Source organism: Melitaea cinxia, chromosome 30, assembly GCF_905220565.1.
Source record: "Melitaea cinxia chromosome 30, ilMelCinx1.1, whole genome shotgun sequence".
Taxonomy (NCBI): Eukaryota; Metazoa; Arthropoda; class Insecta; order Lepidoptera; family Nymphalidae; genus Melitaea; species Melitaea cinxia.
In genome coordinates this window covers 1,782,267-1,802,467 of record NC_059423.1, presented here as the reverse complement: position 1 = coordinate 1,802,467, position 20,201 = coordinate 1,782,267, and the positions used below count along the sequence as shown (strand labels likewise).

Below are 20,201 nucleotides of genomic sequence, written 5' to 3'. Positions count from 1 at the left end.
TTTAAATTACTAAACAATTCCCTTCATCAACCGACTTCCAAAAAAGGAGGAAGTTCTCAATTCGAGTGTATTTTTTTTAATGTATTACCTCAGATCTTTTCACTGGGTAGACCGATTCCGATATTTCACTCACTTTTTTATTGAAAGACATTTTTATGCCTCAATATGTAAAAATTGTACACCTAAACCTAAGTCCTAACAAATAATAAGAAAAAAACTAACTATACACTATTTTTAATCGAAATCTAAACTATATATACAATGAATATAAACACTAACTAAATATTACTAACTTACAACACTAACTAACTAACTATTAAACTAATTTAAAAAACAAGAAATATAAGAATCTTAAAATTTCGCCTATCACTTCCAAAATTCAAAACACTTTGTAATTCGTTCGATTATGAAATTTTAATAAAGAAGGAATTTCAAAAATTAAACATTATCAACCATAATCACAACTGAATATCATTCTTATTTCTTATGTCGTAAGGTTGAATTTTGACCAATCGTGCCAAACCGGGATGAGCCAACGTTTGGATTCACAGTATAATTTCAAACGAGTGACACATGTTTTATTTAACAATGTTCTCGGCCTTTTGGCTAAGATAAAAAGTGTATATCTAATTTTAAAAATCTAATATGGAAAATAAAACGGCGTAAGTAAATGAATTTAATTATATATGTAAAACAATATGCTCGTGTTGTGCTTTATATCTTGTCGCACATTAGATAATTGTAATTCTATCACGTATTGTTTTAGAATAAGAAGCAACAGGGCGCAAATACGTTTTTTGTGCCATTATATGGCACACTTCACTCGACTTTTCGCGCTTCCCGCTCTTCGTATACCGAAATTATATAATTATAATAGGGAAACGCCATGGTATACAAAATATAGGCACCCGGTTTTATTTATTTTTTATTTATCGTCTTTCTCGTCGATAATATTGAAAACGAGAAGTTTCTCTTCTTAAAACGTCAAAATTCGACAAAATTACGATGTCATGTTAGCTCCCGTAGAGATAAATATCACAGATTAAAAAATTTAATGATTATCTCTTCTATTGACGTAACGAGAAGAGTATCGCGTGCACGCATGTTAGCTACTTTAGACATAGAGAGATAATACGAGAAAAGGGGTAGACAAAATTTTATCGTCGCGCGCATGCTAGGCCTGCAGGACCCTCCTAATAATCAACTCCCCAGATAAAAATTAAAGTTAATTATAAAAACATACCGCTTCTTTCTTCTATTGTCGTAATCTTCTTCCTCGTCTGTAGTTGATTCATCTTGTGACTCTTCTGTATCATTGATTTCGTGTCTTTTATTTCTATTTCGATTTTCATGTCTTCTAGTACCTTTATTAATAGTTAAATTGTAAGTTAGTGTTTTATAACACAAATAAATAAAATTGGACTGTCTGTTTTGTAATATTAAAATAACTGCCTTTTGATGACTTAGTTATATATAAAAAAACAGACGGCTATTTTCATTAAAATTTTGCTTTACATTTACAGACTATATGCACACTACGATGATACATTTAAAAAATTTCTAGTCAATCTATTTACCGTGTGTGTGTGTTATAAGATAGATATTATTTATTTATATAATTAATGCGTCAAATTTCGCATTAGTAGTTCTGTAACTTAAACTTTAAAAGTTATAACTTCTTATGGGAGGGTAAACCGCTTCGTTACCTAACGCGTTACGGTGCCAGTCTGGCTTCCCTTTCTCTCACGCATACGGCAGCGGTAGGCAGGCTCCCCTACTCTAACCCACAGCGTTAGATTAGTTTAAGTTATTACTTCTGTCGGCGTCCCGAGACAAAAACATTTTTTAAAGCGATAGGACACGTGTATCGTCCGTCTGATGTATGAGAATATAGGAAGAAACTACGAACACTCGCAAGACTAAGTTAAGTAAGCGCGTTGCCGACTCTACTCCCGACTTTCCCAGGAGCTCTGATAACCTTACTCACCACAGAAACACAACACCACTCCTCAGTATTGTTTAGCTGTGTTGTCTGTAAGATTACGTTACTTCAGTCGGGCCGCTCCATTTCAAGAAAGGTACTTCCTATTGTCCCTTATTCCAATAAAAGACTTATTACCACAACTTGATTTAACATGTTTAAATTGCCTTACCTTTAGAATAAAAACCATTGTTACGCCTTCTTCTGTTACCATCACGTCTTTCTTCACAAGAGTCACAATAATCCATTCTTCTATCCTCTACTTTTTTGTTATATGAATATCTCCTATTTTCAACAAAAAATGGACTTTCATCTGCAATTCTTTTCTTACTTCTCCTATTTCTTCTAGTAGTGAATTCAAAAGAGTCATCATTGATTCTCTCATTATGTGCCTCTTTAGTATCTTGTAAATATCGCAGATAGCGTTTATTTGGTTTTGCCTTGATTCGATAATACATATCATAAATAGATTTTGTGACACCATCGTCTGTTTCTCGACTATCTGCAAAATGTTTCAATATATTCGTAAATTTACTGTCTGCTTTTTCCTGGACCAGTTTTTAAAGATTTTTATTTCTCATAAAGATTAGATAAGCCTAATTGTTTTGGCCTTATTTTATTTTTTCTGTAACCTGGTATAGGTTATAGTTTTTATCATAAATATTTTTAAAAATTTAGTATTATAACTAGCTGTGCCCGCGACTTCATCCGCGTGGTATTAAAAAAAATCTTGTTCAGCTCACAGAGTTACAAAATAAAAATATTTCTAAAATAAAAGTAGCCTAAGCTACTCTTTACTACATCAGCTATCTGCTAGTGAAAGTCCCGTCAAAAACGGTCCAGCTGTTTCAGAGATTAGCCGGAACAAACGAACAGACAAAAATTTTAAAAAATTTCGTATTGGTATATGTACTGTGTATACATCCATATGCATTTAGTAAAAAGCGATTATTTTATTATTGCAAACAGACACTCCAATTTTATTTATTTATATAGATAATTTGTATGGGAATCGCGGTGAATTATTGTAGGCGTGTACTACTTTTTATGATAGAAATTCCTATCAGTAATATAATCAAAGACTGTTTTAGCACAAATTAAGACTAAAAACACTAATGGTCAAAGAAATTCTAAGATATATTCGAAAATCAAGATAAATTATACTTGCTTAACATCTGAGCTCATACCCTTTTTTTTTCAATGGATAAATTTACAAGCTGTGTGGCTACTAGTGTTCTTATAGCCACCCCCTCTCTTCCCGTGTGTGTCGTAAGAGGCGACTAAGGGATAACAAGGTTCCACTACCACCATGGAACTTAAGAAGCCGACCGATGGCGGGATAACCATCTAACCGTTGGCTTTGAAACACACAGGCGACCAGCCTTCAAGACGGGCAGCAGCGTCTTCGGTGCGACAAAGCCAGCCCTGCGGTCACCAACCCGCCTGCCCAGCGTGGTGACTATAGGCAACACACATGAGTTCACACATTTTTGGCGCGAACTTGTGGAGGCCTATGTCCAGCAGTGTACTGCAATAGGCTGGAATGATGATAAAGAAACTTACGAGCTGCTTCATTTTGAAATTTCTTTCACCAGTCGAATGCTACGTTATCACAAAGTAACATAGATTATATTTTAACGTGAGAAAATGGATCTGCCAAAGAAGTGTAATCAGGTGTAAATGTTGCCAGAAAGCTAATTAGCGATATAATTTACTTACTTGAAATATCATCACGTTTGTAATCCTTATTCCTAAATCGCATCTTTTTCATTGTCCCCTTTTTCTTTCTTATATCGTCTTCAGAAGAAAAATCGTCCCTTTCTTGACTGCCATCATTAGTCTTCTCTGGCATTTCTGAAGTTAGGAAACCCAGTATTGGTGTTTTGGTTGTTAATAGTTTTATCGGATTCCCTTTTTTGTAATTTCTTGTTTTATTAATAATTACATTAGGTGATGTTTTATCTTTGAATGAAATACTTTTGTTTTCAGAATTATTTAAAAAAGCATTTATTGTAATGTTGTTTTCATTAAATTCAGTGGAATTTATTGATCTCTTTCTTCTATCATTGTCTCTTTGTGGTATTTTATATTGACTTCTACCAGCTTTTCTTCGATTCGGCGTTTTCTTTCTTGAATACGTTTCTTCTGAGTAATTTTCTGTAATAAATTAAACATATTGTTGTAAAGAAATTCATATTCTGTAATACGCTTCAGCCTGTAATATCCCATTACTAGGCCTAATAGGCCTCTTTTTCCATGTAGGAGAAGAATCAGAGCTTAATCCACCACGCTGCTCCAATGCGGGTTGGCGGATATATTCCCTACTACGAGTAACGATCGCTATCACGTGTACATGATAACAACCGGGACCGACGGCTAACGTGCTCTCCGAGGCACGGTGGGGAGACCCACAAGGACTGCACAAACACCCAGACCACGGAAAACACCTGTATGGCTAATACAAATGTTTGTCATGTGCGGGGATCGAACCCGCAACCGCCAACGCAATAGGTACAATCCATGGCTGTAACCGTTGCGCCAACGCGGCATCAATATAATAACATAAAACAAATAATATAAATAAGGAGTTGTCACTGAAAACGTATGTATGCATACCGCGCGATTGGATGTTTCTATTTTTTTGTTCTTTACAAAAAAAGGAGGACGGAAAAGGTTTTGAAAAAATAAATTCATACAAAAACAAAATATTTGAATATGTTTTGCCAAAATTCTTCTTTCTTTTATTACGGTTACGATCTTTAAGTAGAAACGTCTTATAATTTTTTTTTTTTTTTTTGGGATCAGCGATCAAATATAAACAGACTAAAAAAGCTTTTGAAGTTACTTCTCTTACCAGAATCTTTCATTTCCGTTTGTTTACTAAATTTTAGCTCTTCATTATAATCAGGGTTGTCCTCTGGTAGAATACCGTCATCTCCTCCAGAGTACACATACCTACACGATGTTACATATTTATAATTAGAATATATAATATTTTTATTTTTTTATTTTTTTAATAACTGTATTTTATTTATAGAAAATATTATACATATTTACAATTCACAACTTAAGAACTAAACATTTACAGATAGTTTTGGTATAAATCATGTCCGCGTGGAATTGTGCCAAGAATGCTGGCAGCATTTCCCCGTTGAATCGCTATGCCAATTCTCTGGGCAAAAAATGCACCAGCCCTCTTGTCACCAGTGGAGGCAATAAGGCGAGGTGTTATCTCATTTAAAAAATTTTTAGCACTGCTACTCCAAGGTCCAAGTGTTGCGACTGCAAACGGCACAAAGATGTAATTTGGAATAAGTGACGAATATTTGTGCCGTTTAGTCGTTTCAGCTTTTTCCGCTGCGGCTCCCGCTTTTAAGGCTGTTTCCCTGACATGAGATGGAGTGTGTCGATGCAGGTTGCGTCCCACAAAAGCGCCCGTCCCCTTTCCCAGGGAACAAACGTCAATCCATCAGGTCTCTTGCCATCATTGCGACTAACTCCAGTAGGCTCGATAAGAGCAGGAACGTCGATGGTGGCAAGAGCTCTTATGGTATCGTTTAGGAAACCGTGGCGGGAAAACCTACCTAAACTCTTGTTACAGGAAAGGCCGTGTAGTCCGAAAGAATCGACCTCTTTTCCGTACGGACATCTGTGTTCAAAGCACAGTGGAGCTCCCAACCGGAGACCGAGAGCAATTCTAAAACTCTCTTTGTCTAAAAGTGTCCCAAGATTTTTTGACGACATTGCGTATAACTAGTGACCTGACTCTTTATTTGACACAGCTAGAAGCCTGGCACGGTTTTTGTCACTTGTAAGATTTTGCGTCAAACTTATATGAGTATTATGAACTATTGGTATATCCCAAAGTTTTTGTTTTGTAACGTCCTTCGGGATATCGCTTTTAGGACACATTAACTACCAGGGGATCTATATATATATAAATTAAAATAATTGCAGGCAATTAATTACTTTGAGATTTAGTACGTTACTTCCTTTACATTTAGATAAACCACACTGTCTGATGACAGACAATGACTTTCGAATTTTTCGATTCTTTTCGAAATTTTAAGAACGCAATAGCTAAAAGGAGTAAATTAGAGGCCTACAGTTACAACTTTAAATATATGTAGATTGTAGGTATTTGTTACGGTATATCTGAATATCACAGACTTGGGTGACGATCAAAAATACTGTTAAGGACACACAAAGAAACTAGCGCCATCTAGCGGCAACCATTGAATCCACGCAAAGACAGAGACCGCATGAAACTCTCTACTCAATACTAGATGGCGTTAGAGGAACAACTGTGGAACTATATAGAAGTATAGTGTCGAAAACCGGGTACATGCGCGAACTTTCCAGAATGGTCTGGGCCTCGTCTCGGCCGATATAAATAGCCGCAGCGAGGCGAGCGAGTTGAGTTCAGTTTGAGCAATCTTCGAGGCGACTACAAAGTGAAAACTAGTGATCAAGAGTGATACCAGCGAAACCTACGACATTGGCTACGACTGAGGATATCGTGAGTGCTTAGTGTTTGAATTTAGTGCTTAGTGTTTGAACCTAGTGCTTTGTGTTGAACCTAGTGCTAGTGAATAATCTTGAAAAGAGTCAGCAGGTCTTTCTCTCCAAATCCTTCGAACCCTAACACGTAACAACTGGTGTCAGAAGTGGGATTTGGAGATGCCATTGACTCCGAGAGAAGACTTTAAGGACGTCAAGGCCGTCAGGACAAGGGCGCAACGAGCTGCGGAGGCCACACCTACTGGGGACCAAGCTCCGCCCACCGTGGACCAAGCCCCGCCCACTGACCCCGCCTATCATGCCCCGCCCACTGACCACGCCCACCAGGCCCCGCCCGCACTCGGGCTCAGGCCCCGCCCACTCGGGCTCAGGCACCGCCCATTCAGAGTCAGGCCCCGCCCACTCAGACTCAGGCCCCGACCACACCACACCAGCGACACCGTAGCTTCTACAGACCCTCAAGTGGCTCTTCAATTAGGAAGTTTAATTAAATTAATTGAACAAACAAGTTTCAAATTGCAAGAATCACAAGAGCAGCAAAGAGCTGAAATTCGTTGTGCTTTGCAAGAATCACAAGAGCAGCAAAGGGCTGAAATTCGTAGTGCTTTGCAAGAATCGCAAGAGCAAACAAGTTTCAAATAGCAAGAATTACAACAGCAAACAAGTTTCAAATTGCAAGAATTACAAGAGCAAACAAGTTTCAAATTGCAAGAATCACAAGAGCAACAAAAAGAGCTCCAAGAAAAAACGCTTTGGGCTATAAAAGACGTTAGCGACGCGGTGACTAAGCTTCGAAAAGATGTCGACGTAGTGGAAGAACGAGTTACCGGGTTAGGATTGGATGTTGAAAATGTGAAAACCGGCCTCACTGAACTACAGAAGAAAGTAGTGCGCCTTGAAACCACGGGAGTCGTGATGTCTAGTGGGAGTACCGGAGTGGCGCAAGGACCGAGAGTGAAAGTGCCTCCGTACGACGGCACTACTCCGTGGAACGCTTATCGTCAACAATTCCAGACTGTGGCTACTGCCAACAGATGGACGAAAGAGCAATGCCTGACCGCTCTCACTGTTGCGCTTAGAGGGCAAGCTTTGTCGGTTCTGGAAGCACTGCCACATACAGGAAACGGGTTCCAAGGCTTGATGGAAGCACTTGAATCCCGATACGGGGAGCGACAACTGGAGCACGTGTTCCGTGCCCAACTGCGTGACAGAGTCCAACGCTCAGGAGAAGGACTACAACAATGGGCGTTGGAAATTGAGTAACTCGTCAGGAAGGCACACCCAGGAGTCGACACCAAGATGGTAGACACGAATATTGTTCAAGCATTTGTCGACGGAATCAAAGACCTGGAGGTCAGAGCTGCAGTGAGGCTTCGACACCATACCTCGTTAAAAGAAGCATTGGCGCATGCTTTGGAGGTCAAGGCTGTTCGCCATGACATACGGCAGACCCATAAGATCCGCGAGGTCTCTGAGGAAGTCAAGGAGGTCAAGGCTCCTACGAAGAAAAGCTATGGAGTCATGTGCTACAAGTGCGGCGAAAGGGGCCATCTTCAGGTCAACTGCCCGCAGAAGGAGACCCAGATAGCAAGGATGAAAAGGATCGAGGAACAAATAGAGGAGCTAAAGAAACAAGGGGCTTTGTCCCCTGCCCGGGAGCAGGGAAACGAATAAAAGCCGGGACTAAGGGGCGAGTACTGGCTGACGCGGAGGAAGCCCCAATAACTGTTATCTCCCAGGCATGCAGCGGGAATAGTCTTGCGATTCAGGGGACTATTAACGGGACGGATTGCAAAATGACTCTAGACACAGGCGCCTCTAGAACAATAGTGAACCCAAAGCTGGTAAAAGCCGCAAACAAAACACAAGAGGAGAATTAACTGTCGGCTTCTTACGGCCTCCGGTCAGCCAATACCCGTCCTGGGAGAAATGTCAGTTACGATGTATGTAGGGAGGTCCCCATACTCTCATAACGTTGTCGTAGCTGAGATTATGGATGATTGCATCTTGGAGTTTTCAAGTGTGGTGAAGAAGAAATCTTCATTCTTGGAGGTGCTTGCGGGAAAGTCGCATGTGTAAAGAAAGTCATTATACCTGGAAGAGCGGAAGCTCGGGTGTTGGTGAAACTACCGCCGGCTGGAAAGAAAAAGTCAAACAGATGCGTGTTGATTGAAGACACACCTACCAAGACATCGGCGCAAAAACTGATGACGGCGAGAACCCTTGTTAGTGGAAGCAGTAACGCTGTGGTCAAGGTTTTGAACCTTGATGATCGCGAGATCTGCTTGAACAAAGGTGACGTTATTGAAAAGTGCGAAGAAGTCGTCTGGATGAAAAAGTGTAGTTCGATGACAGGCGCAGACTTGCCAAAGAGCAACAACTACGGTTTAGTGACTGAGCTACTCGATGACTTCAAGAGTAATCTTACTTATTCGCAGAGCATGAAAGCCAAGAAGTTTTTACAGCGCTACGCGAACATCTTCTCCAGTCACGAAGGGGACCTTGGAAGAACCTCAGTGGTCCAGCACAGGATAGATACCGGAAGCGAGAGACCAATTCGTCAACGAGCAAGACGGATACCAATCGCAAAGGAAAAAGAAGTTGAAGGCCTTTTGGAGGACATGAGAAGGAATAAGATTATTGAACCGTCTGCAAGTCCGTGGTGCTCACCTGTTGTATTAGTGAAAAAGAAAGATGGTAGCACGAGATTTTGTGTGGACTATAGGCGTCTCAATGATGTCTCGAAGAAGGACAGTTACCCGTTACCTCGAATCGACGACACTTTGGATACCTTGAGTGGCATGAAATGGTTCTCAACCCTAGATCTAAAATCTGGATACTGGCAGGTGGAAATTCATCCAAAAGACAAGGAGAAGACAGCTTTCTCAACCGGTAAAGGTTTATGGCAATTTAAAGTCATGCCTTTTGGGTTGTGCAACGCACCTGCCACATTCGAGCGACTCATGGAGTGTGTACTGGCAGGCTTAGTTGGAGAGGCTTGCTTAGTCTACTTAGATGACGTCATCATTGTCGGCCGTGACTTCGAGGACCATTTGCAAAACTTGGAGCGAGTTTTCGCTAAAATAGAGGGGGCCAAATTAAAGTTGAACCCGAAAAAGTATCGGTTATTCAGGAATAAGGTCAGTTATCTCGGCCATGTTATCTCCAGTGATGGAATCCAGACAGACCCGGAGAAACTGGAAGCAGTCCAAAAATGGCCTACCCCTAAGGACAAAACCGAAGTGCGGGCATTCCTCGGTCTATGCTCATACTACAGGCGTTTTTTTAAGGGATTTTTAGAGATAGCCAAGCCATTACATCGGCTGACAGAAGATAAACGACAATTTAGTTGGGATGGGACTTGTGAAGATTCTTTTCAGAAACTGAAAAAACATTTGTGTGAAACACCAATTCTGGGATATCCACAAACCGAAGGTCGGTTTATAGTCGACACGGATGCAAGCAACGCGGCCATTGGAGGGGTGTTATCTCAAAAACAGGGTGAAAGAGAAGTTGTTATTGCATATTTTAGCAAATCTTTATCCAAGCCAGAGAGAAAATACTGTGTGACAAGAAGAGAACTCTTGGCTGTTGTAAAGACGCTACAACATTTCAACAAATATCTCATCGGCAGACAGTTTTTACTGCGAACTGATCACGCAGCCTTGAAGTGGCTACTGCAATTCAAGAACCCGGAAGGTCAAGTAGCTCGATGGATTGAGCAGCTTCAGGAGTACGACTTCAAGGCGGAACACCGCAGCGGAAAATTGCATGGGAATGCCGACGCACTCTCACGAAGGCCGTGTTCGGAAGACTGCAAACATTGTGTTAAACAGGAATTTAATGAAGTAGCATTAAAGCTAACAAGAACAAGTCCTTTGGGTGTCTGGGAGAATGATGCTATGAGGGAAGCTCAAGAAAGAGATGACGACCTTCGGCACATCCTCACGTGAAAGAAACGGGGTGATGTAAAACCAATCTGGAGTGAGGTTGCACCCACTGGCGCTGTCACTAAGGCGTACTGGGCTCAATGGGACAGTCTGATACTTCAAAACGGAATACTCTACCGCAAATGGGAGAAGACTAACAGCAGAGAGTTCCACCTTCAGATAATTGTCCCAAGAACGAGGCTACCAGATGTTCTCCGTGAAATAGATGATGGCGTATCAGGAGGTCATCTAGGTGTCAAGAGGACGTTAATAAAAGTGCGAGAACGATTTTACTGGTTACATTGTCGAGATGATGTACAGGATTGGTGCCGCAAATGTACTACTTGCGCTGCTGTAAAAGGACCACAGACCAGGATCCGTAGGAATCTGCGGTTGTATAACGTCGGTGCACCATGGGAACGAATTGCAGTTGACGTAGCGGGGCCATTTCCTGTAACGGAATCGGGAAACAAGTATTTTATGGTCGTAATGGACTACTTCACCAAATGGTCCGAAGCGTTCGCCATACCAAACCAAGAAGCTACAACAGTCGCTTCTAAGTTAGTCGAAGAAGTGATATGTCGCTTTGGCGTGCCTCTAGAAATCCATTTCGATCAGGGCAGGAACTTCGAATCGCAAGTATTCCAGGAAGTGTGCAGAATTTTGGGCATGCATAAGACGAGGACCACTGCGTACCATCCACAGTCTGATGGAATGGTTGAGAGATTTAACCAGACCCTTGAGAGGCATTTGGCGAAATTGGTAGACGACAAACAAAAAGATTGGGACAAGTATATACCACTCTTCCTTCTGTCGTACCGAACCGCCGAGCATGAGAGCATAAAAGCTACCCCAGCGTATGTCAATTACGGTAGAGAATTACGAATACCAGTAGACCTATTGACTGGAGGGGCACTGGAGGGACCAAATACCGTACAAGACTATGTCAGCGATTTAAGGGAAAAAATGAGCTATATACACGCCTTGGTTCGGGAAAATGGGTTACATTCAAGCGAGAACATGAAAACCAGATACGACCGGAAATCGAACACGAGCGGCTTCAAGGAAGAGTCACTGGTGTGGCTGCATAACCCAACCCGCCAGAAAGGGAAATCGCCAAAGTTGCAGACCAAGTGGGACGGTCCATACAAAGTGGTTACCCGACTGAATGATGTGACTTACAGGATTCAAAAGCAACCAAGAGGGACATTCAAAGTGGTACACATAGACCTTCTGGCGCGTTACCATGGCAGTAACAACGATGCTCGGGACGAGCATCTCTAAGAGGGGAGTAGTGTTAAGGACACACAAAGAAACTAGCGCCATCTAGCGGCAACCATTGAATCCACGCAAAGACAGAGACCGCATGAAACTCTCTACTCAATACTAGATGGCGTTAGAGGAACAACTGTGGAACTATATAGAAGTATAGTCTCGAAAACCGGGTACATGCGCGAACTTTCCAGAATGGTCTGGGCCTCGTCTCGGCCGATATAAATAGCCGCAGCGAGGCGAGCGAGTTGAGTTCAGTTTGAGCAATCTTCGAGGCGACTTCAAAGTGAAAACTAGTGATCAAGAGTGATACCAGCGAAACCTACGACATTGGCTACGACTGAGGACATCGTGAGTGCTTAGTGTTTGAACTTAGTGCTTAGTGTTTGAACCTAGTGCTTTGTATTGGACCTAGTGCTAGTGAATAGTCTTGAAAAGAGTCAGCAGGTCTTTCTCTCCAAATCCTTCGAACCCTAACACGTAACAATACATTTGAATAATTTGAATATATTGTGTTACATTGAATATGGTTGTAGGTTCAGATCCTGCCCTGAGTCTGTATATATATCAGTTGACTGCTACTTTGAATACAAGCGCATTAAATACATGCCTACTTTAAAACAAAGAAAAGAAAGCAGCAAAAGGTAAGCGCAGTTATTAAAAAAAATACAACTGTGGCTGATTAAAAAATTACCATAATTACCATAAATAATATAATCTAACTTTTTTGCCCTAAATACGTATCCATACTATACAAATGTACATAAATACACCAAAGCAAAGCAATGCCATCGCCTAGCGGACTATACCTAGTACTCCAATCCATTTGTCTGGCATCTTGCAGCCACTGGTTACCAGCGAGTGTAGTCTCCTTTATATCTTTAATCTGGTACAGGAATATCTTGCGGATATCCACCGTTATGTGACTGTTTACTTGATCAAGTTGTTCTGCATCTAAATTTGGAGAACCTGGAACATTAATGTTTATTAGAATTTTAACCGTTCGCAGTTACTATCAACGATTTTGCTTATACGGGACTTTCCGTGATTGTCATTTTGTAAACTCCCGATATTTCGGAGACAATATCGATGCCATGTAGACAGCAATAACCGTGGTAAATACCTTATTAATAAAAGCGATGAGAAAAATACTATGAATGTTCAGCTTCTTAAATGATAAGTTCATTATTTCGTGTTGTACTAATTATGCATTACTAAAAACCCTCTCTGAATGATGGAATGAATTTACAAATTCAAAATAAAAGTTTGTTACTAGCCAGTATCTATCCCGTTTACACACAGTACAGTTACAGTGTCAACATTGCAGCTCAAGAAGTAGGAGAGATAAAATCGAAAAGACTTCTTTACGAAAGACCTGTTTACTTCAGTCTTACGAAAATACTTTATTTCCTTTATCTCCGGCTTCTTTTAATTCCTTTTCATCACAGCAGCCTTTCGCAGTCCACTACTGGACATAGGCCTCCACAAGTTCACGCCAAAAATGGCGTGAACTCATGTGTTTTGTCCATAGTCACCACGGGGTTGGTGACCGCAGGGCTGGCTTTGTCGCACCGAAGACGCTGCTGAAGACGGGCGTCTTCGGCCTGTGTATTTCAAAGCTAGCAGTTGGATGGTTATCCCGCCATCGGTCGGTTTTTTAAGTTCCAAGGTAGTAGTGGAACTGTGTTGTCCCTTAGTCGCTTCTTACGACACCCACGGGCAGAGAAGGGGTGGCTTTGATGCCGTAACCACACAGCATTCCTAATAATTCCTTTTAGTGAGTATAAAATACTCTCTCTATCTCTTTTCAGCCTATCGTAGCCCACTGCTGGACATAGGTCTCTCCAAGTTCATGCCAGACATCCCGTTTCTCCGCAATCCTCATCCAGCCTCCATCGGCAATCTTACGTAGATCGTTGTAGATAAAATACTCAACCTTCCTTAGATTAAGTACGAAGTGACACAGGTAAAAAATATATCAAAACATCACCATGACTCTTCTCCAAAGTGTTTTCCAATCTTAGGAGAATGGAGCCAGCTTTCCAAGGTTCCAATGTCAAGATGTGGACGTGACGAGGTAGTCCGTGGAGCCGGAGAGCCGTGTACTAAAAAAATGGGATTAATATTCCTTTTTATTCAGTAACATCACATTACTGGGCATAGGCCTCTTTTCTTCGTGTGTATTTCTAATGATGATCAAATTTCGTAATGTTATGATTTATTTATATTTTTTAAGAATAGGGGAGTTTAAAAACAATTAATTATAATTTAGATGTGATGATAACGTGCTATTCATGCGGAAGGGCACAGCAGGGAATACTCTCGTCTTTTTAACCGACTTCAAAAAAGCAGGAGGTTACTCAATTCGACCGACCATACCGACCATATATATATATATATATTAGGGGATAACTTCGTCGTTTGTGAACCGATTTTGATAATTCTTTCTTTGTTGGAAAGTAGATATCCCAAGTATGACAACATGATAAGGAAACCAGGGTCTGATGATGGAATCCCAGCGAAATCGAGGGAAACCCTCGAAAATCGTAGTGACGACTGTTGCGTTTGTTAATTTTTGTCGTCTACTTACGTTGTATTACTTGTCGATGTAATTGAAGTCAGTTTTTTTTTAGTTTGCGAAGAAACACAATTATATCTATACAAATAAAGTTGGAGTGTCTGTTTGTAATATTAAAATAACCGTTTTTTATTAAATGTATATGGATGTATAAACGGTATATATTGCTACGTGTTAAAAAAAATGTTTGTTGGGCCAGAGAGTCACCCACAATTCCTAACACGAGACTACAAGAGAGAGAGTAAAAAAAATCCTACAGAATCTTAATCTTCTTTTTCAAAAACTCACAAAATCAACTTTCATTAATGCAAAGCTTATACCATAAGAAACTATAATGACTCACCCACAATAAATTGCACCCAGATCTTAAGGCGGCGAGAGAATCCAACCCAAAAAGAAAGCAAACACTCGCCCTGAGGCTTATATACAGCAAACCCAGCGCGTCGCGACACAACTACCCCCTAAGGTGAACCGCGACGTAATACGATACGAGGGTATTCCAAAGAATTAAATCAGTCGCCTAGAAAAAGTAAATAGCAATGCTAATGCATAACTGTGCTATTAAAAATATATGCTACAATATTATTTTGGTAGCTGGACCGATTTTGACAGGATTTTCACTGCCCGATAGCTGATGTAATAAGGAGTAGCTTGGGCTACATTTATTTTAGAAATTTATTATAGCTCTTCAAACTGAACAATAACTTTTTTTTTGATTTCATGCGGACGAAGTCGTCAGCACAGCTACTTGTAAATAAAATAATAGCTTACTCTCTTATTTCTCACATTCTGCCACTTTCTTCTCGTTATCTTTTCCCCTGGAGTCATGAAAAGCCAGGGCTCCAAGTTCCATTTCCTTGCTAGTTGTGCTGCTCGCTCGAAAAATGATAAGTCCTCGACTATGAACAGGAAGTTTAAAACGTTCTCAAAAATTCAATGTTAAGATAATAAATTAAAAAATTTATCGACCTAGAATTTTCATCAAATTCTAATTTCGATACTATTAAGCTTGATATAACCGACCGCTCTGGTGTAATGGTGCCATTGCCGTGTCGGCGGGGCCTAAACACGAACTGTCGCGGGTTCGATTCCCGCTCAGAGTGCATATTTGTGTTATAAATATATATAAAATTTTTTATTTCGTTCTGGTTGTTAGTCCTCGTGGGTCTCCTCACAATGTTTCGAAGAGCACTTTAAGCTATCGGACCCAGTTGTTATTATGTAAACCTGAAAGCAATCGTTACTCATGGCAGGGAATATATCCGCCAACCCGCATTGCAGCAGCGTGGTGGATTAAGCTCTGATCCTTCTTCTACATGGGGAAAGAGGCCTTTGGTTCAATTGCCAGCACTATTAATGGGATTTAACTTTCTGTCCGTCTATTTGCCATAGAGTTACATATTTTCAAAACTATTATATGCTCATAACATTGACATCTTTGCAGAATACATAAAAATCTGGTCATTGAAACGAGGTGGGATAAAGGTATACAAAGAACTTTTGCTTGGAAGCTTTAATTACTTCATCTTAACAAATTGGCACGTAGTATTTCTATAGGAATACAGCCACAATATTTTAGTTTAAAATGAAAATAAATCACCCTTTTTAAATACATTTCCAACTTACCATCTTGTTTATAATTGCCAAAGAATATTCTGTGCTTTCCTCTCACAACCAGCCCTACTCCAAACGCTTCTTCGTTCAGAGACTCTTCCAGACCAAAACCATCATCTGTTAGTAGTCTTCTGTGCACCTAATCATAATTTGTTTCATGATCATTATTTTTTTATTGTAATTCTATAGAATCAAATGCGTTCATAAGCTATTGCTTATAAGCGCATTATAAATGAGATAGCAAAATGGACATTACATTATGAGCTAATTTGTTTTCAAAATCTCAGATGTGAATAAAAACATGGCAAGGAAAGAGATTCGCCATCTTACAATTCAGAAAAAGTCCAACTGCTCCCCTATTTGAAATATAAGTCTCATAATAGAAGTATTTACCGAAAAAAATCTATTTCGTCTATAGGACATTGCAGGAGTAGAAGAGAACATATCCAACCAAGTTTTAAATCTAGATTTTAGACTATATTTTCTATATTTTCGCATCGCTCATGTCTTAACCGCCAACCCGCAGTGGAGCAGCGTGGTGGATTCAGACCCAATCCTTCTGAGGGCTGAATGCGATGCGATGCAATGTCTTAAACGAAAGGCACTACATAACTTATTTTATCAGACATTTATCTAATATTATTAGGCTGAAGAGTTTGTTTCTTTGTTTGTCTGAACGCGTAAATCTAGTTTTAATTGAAAATGAGGAGGATACATAATCATCAAATATTGCCCCTTCAAAATCTTTCTTTCTCCAAGATAACATAAATATTCATACCATTAGTTCTATTTCTCCATCGTTATAAGAAGTAGCCGCCTGCGCCCTGTCTGTCAGCACGCACAGACCCGCGCTGCTGTTCAAGCTTTGCAAGCAAATTCTTGAAGTCACTGGGTATTGACAAGCTGGTAGCGGTTTCTTTTGTGGGTGGCCTGATTTAAATAATTACATGTATGTATTATCTTGTCTTGCGAACTGTCAAACGTGTAAAGTTTAAATAATCGTTACGTTGTGCAATTTTTCCAACCGACCGACTTCAAAAAAGGAAGCGGTTACTCAATTCCACCGTACATATATATATACTAGCTGTGCCCGCGGCTTCGCCCGCGTAGAAATCAGTGCGTCACAAAGTTTTCCCGGCAAACTTCCAGTGAAACTATTATCGAAATCGGCTTAGCCGTTCCGTAAACCTTTCTCCAAGCCCTCTCTCCATTGGTGAAATCGCATGAAAATCCGTTCAGTAGATTTTGAGGAAATCGATCACATACACTTTTGGGGGCATTGTTTTATAATACACTAACTGTTGCCCGCGACTACATCCGCGTGGTTATGAAGATATGCATTACTATTAAGATGTTTAACGCATTTTTTTTTTATTTCAATCACTTGAAATGCTTATTACTCTGAGTAACTTTTTAAAAGGCACAATTTAGTATAATTTAATAGTTGTTTTTATAAAACCTCTCTATACACCACATTCTTAGTTTTATTTTCAGGCTGCAGTATAAATAACCTATCGACGAACCTATAGCTGCTGTATATGTTTCATACAAACTATCGATCCCAAGTAAACCCCCTTAGCGGTGGAATATTGTAAAATCCGTTCTTAGTGGACGTCTACTAACTATAATCTACCTCCCTGCCAAATTTCATCTTTGTCCATCCTGGATGGATGGACCATCCAGCGGTTATTAAGTTCTCGTGATGAGTGAGTCAGCGACCTTTCTCTATTATATATATAGATTACGGTGCATTATTTGGACACCTTCTCGCTATGTATAGAGCATACATTTTAAATTTCAAGTCTTTTACTTCTAAAACATAGGACTTTCATACAAACTTACAACCATCGTTTTACCCCCTTAGGGGTCGAGTTTCGCAAAATCCGTTCTTAGCGGATCTCTGCGCCCTATAAGGAGCCTTCCTGCCAAATTTCAAGTTTGTAGCTGTTATTGTTTCGGAGATTTCGTGATCAGTGAGTCAACCTACCTACCCCCGTTTTAACCCCAAAAAGGGGTTGATTTCTAAAGATACATTATTTGGACGCCTTTTCATCATCTATAGAGCATGCATTTTAAATTTCAGGTCTCTTACTTCAAAAACATAGGACTTTCATACAAACTTCCAACCCCCGTTTTACCCCCTTAGGGATCGAGTTTCGTAAAATCCGTTCTTAGCGGATGTTTACGCCCTATAAGGAGCTTTCCTGCCAAATTTCAAGTTTGTAGGTGTTATAATTTCGGAGATTTCGTGATCAGTGAGTCAACCTACCATCCCCCGTTTTAACCCCAAAAAGGGGTTGATTCTAAAGATACATTATTTGGACGCCTTTTCATCATCTATAGAGTATACATTTTAAATTTCAGGTCTCTTACTTCAAAAACATAGGACTTTCATACAAACTTCCAACCCCCGTTTTACCCCCTTAGGGGTCGAGTTTCGTAAAATCCGTTCTTAACGGATGTTTACGCCTTATAAGGAGCCTTCTTGCCAAATTTCAAGTTTGTAGGTGTTATAGTTTCGGAGATTTCGTAATCAGTGAGTCAACCTACCTACCCCCCTTTTAACCCCAAAAAGGGGTTGATTCTAAAGATACATTATTTGGACGCCTTTTCATCATCTATAGAGTATACATTTTAAATTTCAGGTCTCTTACTTCAAAAACATAGGACTTTCATACAAACTTCCAACCCCCGTTTTATCCCCTTAGGGGTCGAGTTTCGTAAAATCCGTTCTTAGCAAAGGTTTACGCCTTATAAGGAGCCTTCCTGCCAAATTTCAAGTTTGTAGGTGTTATAGTTTCGGAGATTTCGTGATCAGTAACTCAACCTACCTACCCCCGTTTTAACCCCAAAAAGGGGTTGATTCTAAAGATACATTATTTGGACGCCTTTTCATCATCTATAGAGTATACATTTTAAATTTCAGGTTTCTTACTTCAAAAACATAGGACTTTCATACAAACTTCCAACCCCCGTTTTACCCCCTTAGGGGTCGAGTTTCGTAAAATTCGTTCTTAGCGGATGTTTACGCCCTATAAGGAGCCTTCCTGCCAAATTTCAAGTTTGTAGGTGTTATAGTTTCGGAGATTTCGTGATCAGGGAGTCAACCTACCATCCCCCGTTTTAACCCCAAAAAGGGGTTGATTTCTAAAGATACATTATTTGAACGTCTTCTCATCATCTATAGAGCATACATTTAAAATTTCAGGTCTCTTACTTCAAAAACATAGGACTTTCATACAAACTTGCAACCCCCGTTTTACCCCCTTAGGGGTCGAGTTTCATAAAATCCGTTCTTAGCGGATGTCTACGCTCTATAAGGAGCCTACTTGCCAAATTTCAAGTTTGTAGGTGTTATAGTTTCGGAGATTTCGTGATGAGTGAGTGACCTTTCGCTTTTATATATATTATTATAGATATATAATTCTATTTTCACCTAATTATGTTGTATTACTTGTCGACGTAATTAAAGTAGTTTTTTTTCGTTTGCTAGCAAACACAATTATTACTTTTTATTTTGAGTTGTCAATTTTTAATATTATGGTAATATAATTAAAACCAGCTTATCACTATATAAAAATGTAGAATAGTAGATAACCTACACATGTATAAGGGATAAACTCACTAGTGGTCAGGTTCCAGCAAGTTCTCTTCATCATTTGTCTGCCATTGGAGTCGGTGTAGAATACGCCATTGTTGCTGATGTTAGTACTGAAGATGGTCACCACTTCTTTTCCTAAGTCGTTTCTGAATAAAATGAAATATAGAAGTAATGTTTTAAGTGCAGTTTTCGAAAATTAAATCTGTTAACAATTTTGCAGAAAAATCCTGAATAGGTTCTTCTTCTGCTCAATTCTAGGAGTTTTTAAAAGTAGTCTAATAGTTTTTGAGTTCAGCCATTACATACTAACAAACAATGGTATCTTTCTTTGTAATAACACTAGGTGTACTACACTTATGGTGTTGTCTGGAAGAAATGATTAACTAGCCATAAAAGCCTTTGCTTTTAATGTATTTGTGGTGTATAATAAAGAAATAAGTAAATAAATAAATAAATATTATCTCGTATAGAATTATAGATAAGACACCAATTTTTTACCCAATCGGTACTGGTCCAATGATCCATTCAACTTCAACGAATTCCTCTCCTCGATACAATCTGATGATCTGCGTGATCCAGTCACTGAACCTTTGTCTGATCTCCTTCACCAACGGTCCTCGTATGGTGTGGTAAGTGACTTTATCGGTAACCTTAGAAATGATGAGTTAATACTAAAAGTCTTTTTGGAACAATATTTTTCGTTTA

The 20,201-nt window shown here is 39.7% G+C and overlaps 1 protein-coding gene across 1 annotated transcript in view; it reads right to left on the bottom strand.

Moving 5' to 3' along the window:
- LOC123668077 (lysosomal alpha-mannosidase-like) overlaps positions 1–20,201 on the bottom strand; it is a 51,007-nt gene that overhangs the window by 8,239 nt on the left and 22,567 nt on the right. The window contains exons 18-28 of the mRNA XM_045601870.1: positions 19,995–20,146; positions 19,521–19,642; positions 16,674–16,825; positions 15,908–16,034; positions 15,053–15,180; positions 13,700–13,808; positions 12,513–12,672; positions 4,836–4,936; positions 3,701–4,138; positions 2,154–2,483; positions 1,244–1,364 (exon numbers count right to left, since the gene is read on the bottom strand). Coding sequence (XP_045457826.1) covers positions 1,244–1,364; positions 2,154–2,483; positions 3,701–4,138; positions 4,836–4,936; positions 12,513–12,672; positions 13,700–13,808; positions 15,053–15,180; positions 15,908–16,034; positions 16,674–16,825; positions 19,521–19,642; positions 19,995–20,146 — 1,940 coding nt within the window. The remainder of the gene's footprint in view (positions 1–1,243; positions 1,365–2,153; positions 2,484–3,700; positions 4,139–4,835; positions 4,937–12,512; positions 12,673–13,699; positions 13,809–15,052; positions 15,181–15,907; positions 16,035–16,673; positions 16,826–19,520; positions 19,643–19,994; positions 20,147–20,201) is intronic.